We start from the raw sequence: 9,409 nt of genomic DNA, 5'->3' as shown, positions 1-9,409 counted from the left end.
CTTCTCTTAGCGACGGCTTAACGTCCCATCAAAGAAGCAAGAATGTTAAGTGCCTTGCTTAAGGGCACAAGTGTCCTCCGGCGGGCTTGAACCCACGTCACTGTTGCCTCTGAAACACCAGAACACGAGTCCGGTGCTCTTAACCGCTAGGACATGACACTCCACAATTCATTGGAGAGTAACAAAAAATGGTGACGTTTTCAGGCCAGGAGTTATTTTTAAAGTGGCCGTACCTCACATGTCTCGCTATCATATCTTAATGCAGGCAATTGTTATTTTGTGCCGTGTAGAAACGAAGCAGGTTCTTCGGATCAGAGCAGAATTTGTGTAGACCCTTACAAAGACAGACAGAAACAGAACATATGTTGCCTTTGCAGAAAAAGTAATAAAGATATTTCTGGAGATGCAGCACATATGTTTATCATCTAAATGCATTTATTTCGTACAGTGTAGCCACGAACCATTCTTTCGTTAGCTCAGAGCAGAACTTTATTATGCCCATGCAAAAACCAAAAAGCCATATAACATTTATTTTTAGATGACGAGCATATTGTTGCATACACTCTAAGGACGTTACAGGCTCCGTCAAACTCCAAATTGAATTCTACTGATACTGTCTCTATTTTTGAGCAGCCATAGCTTTATGTGCCGCACCAGAACAGCGCTTCAAAAATCGAGTGATGCCTTGCTGATTTTATGTCCAGAACGTAAATTATAATTGTAGTCAATGGCAAGAGCCAACGAACGAAGGGGGCCTCAACATGATACAAACGGAATTCTTCTAAACGGGTCAAGCAATGAACACGAAACCTTGTAGAAATAACTGTCCAAAAACGTGGACATGTTGTGACTTCATCATGACGTCGCCGTATATCAAATTACAAGCGATTTTAAGTTTCAAATTAATACAATACTTTTATTTATAACTGTTTGAACTAAATTGATTTCCCTCTTCTTTTTCTGTGAGCCTTGGACAGATTTGTTTTTCATTTCGGCGAAAAAACCGCTTTCAAAACGGTTCACGGGATGACGATCAATTCTAGTATGAACTTGAACGTCCGTCCAAAGACGTGATACATTTTCTGACGTCATCATGACGTCAACAGGTATCCATTTATATTGTGTTATATTGCGGTCCCTTCGTTCGTTGTTCACGGTGTCATGGGGTCATCCATCATCAATCCAATCACCGTTTTGAAATTAATGTTTGACTTTTTTTGCGGAGATGGGGCTGATTCCCCATCACATTTTTGTTTAGTGCTGGTTCTCCTTTCTGTTTTTTTTTTCTGGCCAATACTTTTCAGCAGCATTCTTTTTTAACGGATCGACGCATAAAGCTGAAAATTGGTGTTTACATTAACCTTGAACGCAAGATGAAGTTTCACGTCATTATGACGTCATCTTATACCAATGATAAGTGGGTTGAGTAAAAACAAACTATTGTTGTCATTACTTAGGTACAAAAACGGAGAGAAAGTTTGTTTACATTTTGTGATCCGATACAGAAATTACAAGCGATTTAAGGTTTAAAATTGACGCTCTACTTTCATTTGTAAATGTTGAACTGATTTGAGTAGCCTAATCTTCTTGTGAAGTGTTAGATATTGCCTTTTGCAAACTTTTCTTTAGTTTTTGGGCTCAATACTTCTCAACCTTTACTTCCATGTTACTGAAAGTAAAGTGCAGTGGTCAATGAATACAACTTTTATTATTAGAAAATTACAATCAAAACTAGATCATTCAAATGTTCAATGCGGTTAAAATAAAAGATCATGACGACACCACTCGAAAGGGCACCCTATAGTGCCACTCTCTTTAGTAGTGATGAACATTCATTGTAGAGTATAGCGAACTAATATGCAACGTTTCCAAATGGTGACGTCATCAGACCAGAAGTTATTTTGAGGTGGCCGTACCTCACATATTTATCTATCACATCTTAATGCAGGCAATGATTATTATTATTTTGTGCCTTGTAGCCACGAACCATGTTCTTCCCTCAGAGCACAATTTAGGTATTCCCATTCAAGACATACAGAAATAAAGAAGATTTTCTAAAATATTTAGAAGAATACGTTGCATATTTTCTGCAAACGAGCATATGCTTATCATCTAAAAATAAGTATTATTTCGAACAGCGTAGCCACGAACCATTCTTTCGTTAGCTCAGAGCAGAACTTTATTATACCCATGCAAAAACCAAAAAGCCATATAACATTTATTTTTAGATGACGAGCATATTGTTGCATACACTCTAAGGACGTTACAGGCTCCGTCAAAATCCATATTGAAGTCTATTGGTACTGTCTCTATTTTTGAGCAGCCATGAGCTTTATGTGCAGCAAAATTATGATTATGTCTTGAATAACTGTATGCTCAGAACCAGTGGCGTAGCCACCGGGGGCGTGGGGGAGGGGCGACCGCCCCCCCCCCCATGAAACCTTGTCGCTCCCCCCCCCCCCCCCGTCGCCCCCCCCCCCCCCCCCCCACTGAGATTTTGAGTTTCTAAAAAAATTATCATTGATCTAAATCTAAATAGTCGCGAATGATCCACATGATGACCACTGAGAAACGACCCTTCGACCGGCGACCGCGGACCAGTAAGCTGACAACCGGCGTGACATAGCGCATAATGATAATCTAAAATCCTAAAATTAAACGAAATGAAATTGAAGTTTGATTGGGATTCTATCGAGTGATCGATAGAACCGAGGGATCACGTGAGATAGCGCGGCGTGACCAAGCGTGTTCATTTTTTAACGGCGAATACATTATCCCCCCAACCAGGGTGGGGCCATTGAATATAATTATGATTTATCATTTTGTGGAGGGCACGTGATCCCTCGGTTCTATCGATCACTCGATAGAATCCCAATCAAACTTCAATTTCATTTCGTTTAATTTTAGGATTCTACCTCGTTCTCGATATTCACCTCGAGACCACGTGAGATTTCAAAGCAGGATAATGCATGAGCCAGGTACAGAGGAAAGAAGCTTTGTATTCACACAACTTCATACTGGTTCAGTTCAGCAGAAATCTTGCTGCAATATTTTATTGAATTCACCTGCTTTTACTAGCATTTCTCTTTCAGTGCTTTTGTCACAACTGTTTTTCATCACTCCACTATATTAATCTCTCAAGCTTATTGAAGCATATACTTATTACACATTCTTACAATAACAACACTGACAACGTTATTATGCAAACATTCATCATGAAGGTTGTAAATGTGTTTTCAAATAAATAAAACTACATATTTAAACAGACTTTTTGGACTGTATAATATTATGCAAGGAAGTAATTCTCTACAATTGAAGTACAGCACTGGCAAAAGACTCAGTTGCTGGGATGACAATAGCTTTGTCATAGTACTTAGCAAACGTGCTTTCTGTGCTCCAGCCTGCTGTTTTTAGTATGTCATTTATAGTGACATCAGCCCTTTTTGCCGCAGACACTGCAGCTGATCTGGTACTGTGTGGTTTGAATACTGACACGTCAATGCCAGAGTTTGACAATACTTGTTTAATCCATTTGCTTATGGTTTCCTTGGTAACCTTTTTATGAGGTTTAGAATGAGAAATAAACAATTGACTTTCCTCTCCTCTGAGAGGCCTTGTTCGGCGTAAGTACTCTTCCAGAGTCTTAACTACACATAGACTTGTATCAGTCAAATAAGGCTTCAGAATAACCTTAACATTGGGCAGACCTGGACGGCTCTGCTTAAGTATAGCAAAAAAGAAGGTATAAACCGAATCATTTACTGTCATATTCTTAATATCCATCAAATGAAAAGTTTGGCATCTTTGTGTCGAGACCAAAGCAATTAGAGTAACTAACTTAAAAGTCACTTCTTTTAAAGTCAACCCCTGTAGTGGGTAAAGACTCTTTAAATATCTTAAGACGATACTTACGTCCCAAACCTCTGTATATTTTGTTTGGGGCGGTCTTAACTGAAATACACCTCTAAGAAATCTGCAAATTAAAGGGTGATTACCAACAGTAGTGGAATTATTAGTCACTACCGTAGCTGAGAGTGCAGACCGAGCGGTATTAAGTGCACTATAGCCAAGGCCAGAATGGTATAATTCTGCCAAAAAGTCCAAAACTGTGTTCACAGGGGGACATATTGGATCAACCTGTCCTTGACGACAGAAGCGAAGCCATCTTTCGAGGTAGCCAGAGTACTGTTTCGGGTTCCCTCTCGCCATGAGGCCATGAGGATTTCGGTTGCTTGTTGAGAAACATTTTGCATTTGGAAGGATTTCCTGATAAGTGGCAGGCAACCAGCCGAAGCTTGTTCCGTAGAGGATGAAGTTGATCGCTGCTTGGTAGGGTCATCATGTCCCTGTGTCTTGGCAGCAGTACTGGCTTGTCTACTAACATCGCCATGAGCTTGGGAAACCACGATTGGGTTGTCCAGAGCGGGAAAATCAGCACCCCTTCTGCCTCTTCTTGATCTACCTTCTGAAGGCACCTGGCGATCATGCTGAAGGGAGGAAACGCATAGAAAAAATAAGGTTTCCATGACACTGAAAAGGCGTCTACAAAGAGAGCGCCCGGATCTGGCCTCCATGAAACATAAGGCAAGATTTGTTTATTTAGTCGGGATGCAAATAAATCAATTACTATATCGCCCCAAAGGGATTGAATGCGATTGAAAATCTTGGGTTTAAGCATCCATTCAGTCCTATCATTAAATAATCTGGACTGCTTATCCGCAGCAACATTCTGCGATCCTGGGAGATAAGAAGCAGATACCCATATATTCTGATCTATACACCCAAACCAAAGTTTTTGTGCGAGTTCATTACATGGCTTAGATTTTATACCACCCATAGAATTTACATAAGCAACTGCAGTGGTATTATCCATCTGGATACGCACATGGACATTCCTTGACGAGGAACAAAAGGAACGTAAAGCCAAGTATGCCGCTAGCAATTCAAGATAATTGATATGCTGAGTAGCCTCAGTGGTTGTCCATTTGCCTCCTGCATGAAGTGATTTATGGACCGCACCCCAACCAAGTTTGGATGCATCTGACTGAATAACCAAGTCTGGCTCTCCATGAGAAATTTGTTTGACACTGCCCCCTATATTAGTAAGCCACCAGTTTAACTCTTCTTTGGATTTCTCAGACAACCGCATAAGCGCAGAGAAATCACCTTTGCTGTTTTGCAAAGCTTTTATTTTGTCTGTTTCAATGCTCCTATAGAACAATTGTCCGTATTCAACCCCTGAAAAGCAGGCAACTAGGACGCCAATAGTGGACGCAACATCCTGAATGGTAATCAGGTTTTTGCTCAACACAGATGTAATTTGGTTACAGACCTTTTCAACTTTACCAATTGTTGGTTGAATAGTCATACTATTTGAATTCAGAATAAATCCCAAGAATGTTAATTGTTGCGTTGGTTCGAATACGGATTTGTCGGGGTGGACTCAGAACCCCAGATTGGTGAACAATGAGGCTGAATGCCGAACATTTTCGGTACATTCTTCTTTTGTGTCTCCCTGTAAGTAGGAGTCATCAATATAACCAACTGATAAAAAGCCCTTCTTTCTTAGGGTGGAATAAACTGGCTTCAGCAGTTTTGTAAAAATTCTTGGGCTGACGCTAGACCATTTGGCAAACAAGTAAATTGATACAATTTATTTCGCCATGAAAACTTTAAGAATTTTTGGTGTTCTTGGGCAATTGGCACCGAATAATAGGCATCTCTTAAGTCAATAGAGGCCATGTAGCAGTCGCGTTTCATTAGTCGCACTGCAGAGACTAGTGTATCCATCTTGAAATGATGATAAGCAACTGATTTGTTAAACTGTTTCAAGTTCAAAATCATTCTATAAGTGCCGTCTTTTTTAAGTCTGGGGAAAATTGTGGAGACAAACTGTCCCTTTTCATGGAAAGAATGTTTTATAACACCCTTTTTAATAAGCTTGTCTATTTCCAAATCAAGACTTATTTTCTCCGTCTCATGAAAATTAATTTCTGTTGGCGGCCATATTTGAAAAGGGCGGCACCCTTCCTCGAATTCAATATGGCAATTTTGAACCGTATCAAGAATTTGCTTATCTGAGGTAATATTCCTCCAAGACAAAATAAAGTCCTTTAAACGACCTGCTATATTGGCTTCTATTTGGCATTGATTTGAAGGTTGTCTTACCTCCTGTTTTACTTGTTCTTGTTCGACTGCTTGCCGCTGTGCCAAGATTGGCGGCTGTTGTACGGGCGGGAGTACAAAAAACCCCGGCCTGCAGCGCCTCTTGCGCCCCGGTACTGGTGGCCACCTCTGTCATATGACCTGTGCCCCGACCGACCTCTCGCACGTCCCCCACGGGAACTGATTGCCAATTTTAAGCCAACCTTATTCACTTCTGACATATCTTTGACTTGTTTGGGTAGGTCATCCCCAAAAAGTTGTTCAGTGAACTGAACAGTAGTATCACAAAGATGTTTAAAATTGGGATTAATATCTTGCTTGATAAATTCCCTGCGTCGCATATTCAACTGATAATTGGCATTAGCCATTAGTGCGATCGCATCTGTTGCATTACGCAGCAGTGGTTTTATGTCAAGTTTATCAAGCTCCTTCTTTTTGGATGCTTGAAGCAGTTGTTCCGAAAGCTGAAGCACAGGTACAACTGACTTAATGACGGATGTCTGAATTTTTTGAAATTTGACATCCTGGGAGCGGGTACTGCTCGACATATTGTCCCAAATGAGTTTGTTCACTTTTGTTGGGATCACCTTTTCACAGTTCTTTGGTCTGTTATAGGTTTTATACATGTCTTTTACTTTGTCGTCGGACAATTTGTCCCGCATTATAGAGTTTGCAATTGATGCCAACTGGGCATGTACTGCATCAGAAGTTTGTTCATCTATCTGAAAATCTTGTGCAATATTTGCAAGTAACTCGTTTTGTTCAGAATTATTTTCTGATGTTGCAGCAGTTGTGCTGGCGGTATCAGGGTTTGTTTCCTCAAGTAGTCTTGCAACGCTAGACTCATGGTCATAGTGGCTAGTATTTCCACCATCCATTTTTCGCCGTTTCGGCGACATTACTTTGTGAGCAGATTCGCTCTCAGCCTCGTCATTAGACTGTGGCTGCACGGCCATGAACATTTGGGTAAATTCTTGGAATTGTTTAGTGAAGCTTGTCTGCATTGATTCCATTGCACCTTTCATCATTTGGCCTAAAGCCATTATGTCTGGGGAACATTTGTGTACAGTTTCGGAATTATCCAACTGCGACTCGTTCGTGTTCTCCTCATAGCTTCGTTTTTTATTCTGAGGAAACTTCCCTTTTTTACTAACAGTATTACCTGTTTTTGTGCGCCATTCCTGGCCACCACCAGGCTGCGCGGGTGGAAACCCAGAGAGCCCGTCAAGAGACCCTGAGCCCCGAGGACTATTCAACTTACAGGATGGTGAGAGGAGAGCAAACAGATCTTCATCCTCCGGGCTCAGGGTCAACTCGCCGTGCTCAGTCGGTTGTCCAGCCATGCTGTGCGTAAAATATAGAAAACTATTCGCCACGGACAATAAGTCACGTCTGAACGTCGCGAGGTTCAGCAGCACAATGAACACGCTTGGTCACGCCGCGCTATCTCACGTGGTCTCGAGGTGAATATCGAGAACGAGGTAGAATGCGTATTAACACCCACTGCACTGCTCGCTCACACCACGGAACACGTATTATAGACAGGTGGTCCGTGGGTCACACAGTTTCAGTCAGCGATATCACGCGAATCGGCCACGCACAAACTTTTTCCTTCATTCATATATTAAGCTAAATAGTAATAATAGACCACTTAAAATTCCTTGAAATCAGTGGCGTAGCCACGGGGGGCGCCCCATGAAACCTTGTCGTCCCCTCCCCCAGTCGCCCCCCCCCCCCAACAACGAAAATTTTGAGTATCTAAAAAAAATATCATTGATCTACATGACGCCATGGGCGTCAATCCTGGGGGGACAGGGGGACTGGTCCCCCCCCCCCCCCACATTTTGAAGGGTGGGGGACACAATATCAATTGTCCCCCCCCCCCCCCCAGATTTTTGAACTCGTGTCTCATTTACAGGGCCCTATTATGTACTACAGTGTATTTGCTTAGAAAACATTGGTTAAAGTGGTCAGAAATTGCCTCAGATAGCACCACAGAGCATTTAGAGTCCAACATTTTTCGGGGCCCTTAAGCGGGCCCCGAACCCCACGCCTATAGCTCAGAATTCTGGTAGCAGATTCAATGACTCCAACCTCGAAAACAATGTTCAAAAATGTTTCTTATGCCTTTACTAAAGTAAATTATGTTTAAATTATTATCTTTTGTGCTAAGATAATTATTGGTTAAAGTGATAAGAAATTGCCTCAGATCACACCACAGAGCATCGAGAATCCAATTTTTTCGGGGCCCTTAAGCGGGCCCCGAACCCCACGCCTATAGCTCACAATACCGATAGCTGATTCAATGACTCCAACCTCGAAAACGATGTTCAAATAATTATCTTTTGCTGAAAAAATGTTAGTTAAAGCATGGAGGAAAGTGGTAAGAAATTACTTCAGATCACACCACATAACATCTAGAATCCAATTTTTTTCGAGGCCCTTAAGCGGGCCCCGAACCCTCACGCCGTAAGGGCTTCGCGCTTCGCGCTCGCGCAGTTCTGATCAAGGTATGTCCCCCCCCCCCACTTTTGAGAAGCGATTGACGCCCCTACATGACGCACCCCCATAAATGTTTCAGCGCCCCCCACTGAAAAATTTCTGGCTACGCCACTGCTCAGAACATAAATTATTGTTGTAGTCGACAATGGAAAGAGCCAACGAACTAAAGGGACCTCAATATAAAACAACTTCACGGAATTCTACTAAACGGGTCAAGGCATGAAGACGAAACCTTGCATAAATAACTGTCCAAAAATTGGACATGTTTGTGACGTCATCACTGTTTGTGACGTCATCACAACGCTGGTCGGCCGACCAGCGTTGGAGAAAACTGTTTTTTTTCAAAAACTGTTCTTAATTTTTCATATTTAGTTATTCTGACTGTTATTTGCAATTGATCACACACCAGGCCTGAAGGGGTACAAGCCTGCTAGACTGATTCCCTGACCTTACAATTCCCCAAAGTGTATTAATTGCTTCGTTTCATCTTAAGTGGGATCAGGGAACCAGACTACAAGAACATGATAGGTTTTCTTGGTTTCTCCAGCATCTACGAGCCCAAAACATGAAACAAGTCAGTTTAACAATATTTTATATAACATACTAATCCTCCAAATCCATTTATTTCTGAAAATTGCAGCAAAAGCAAATGTTGTACATTTTAAAAACTATGGTGAACTATAAGTTTCCAAATAAATGGAGTACCGTTCTCATTGTTTGCGATCAGTTGGACATTGTGTCG

The 9,409-nt window shown here is 41.6% G+C and overlaps 1 protein-coding gene across 1 annotated transcript; it reads right to left on the bottom strand.

Moving 5' to 3' along the window:
* Positions 1 to 4,195: 4,195 nt before the first annotated feature.
* On the bottom strand, positions 4,196 to 7,627 carry LOC119737026. Its single transcript, XM_038211091.1, has 2 exons — positions 6,169 to 7,627; positions 4,196 to 4,487 (listed from the first exon to the last, which is right to left on the bottom strand). Exon 1 carries the CDS (start codon positions 7,506 to 7,508, stop codon positions 6,177 to 6,179), a length of 1,332 nt encoding a protein of 443 aa, XP_038067019.1. The 5' UTR covers positions 7,509 to 7,627; the 3' UTR covers positions 4,196 to 4,487; positions 6,169 to 6,176.
* Between the last annotated feature and the right edge of the window lie 1,782 nt (positions 7,628 to 9,409).

This window comes from Patiria miniata, unplaced genomic scaffold, assembly GCF_015706575.1.
Source record: "Patiria miniata isolate m_02_andy unplaced genomic scaffold, ASM1570657v1 HiC_scaffold_3, whole genome shotgun sequence".
In the NCBI taxonomy this organism is placed as follows: domain Eukaryota; kingdom Metazoa; phylum Echinodermata; class Asteroidea; order Valvatida; family Asterinidae; genus Patiria; species Patiria miniata.
This window is presented reverse-complemented; position numbering and strand designations above follow the sequence as displayed.

What these genes read in the sequence shown, in the direction of transcription:
- LOC119737026 (XM_038211091.1), bottom strand. Translation starts at nt 7,508, where the DNA reads ATGGCTGGACAACCGACTGAGCACGGCGAGTTGACCCTGAGCCCGGAG.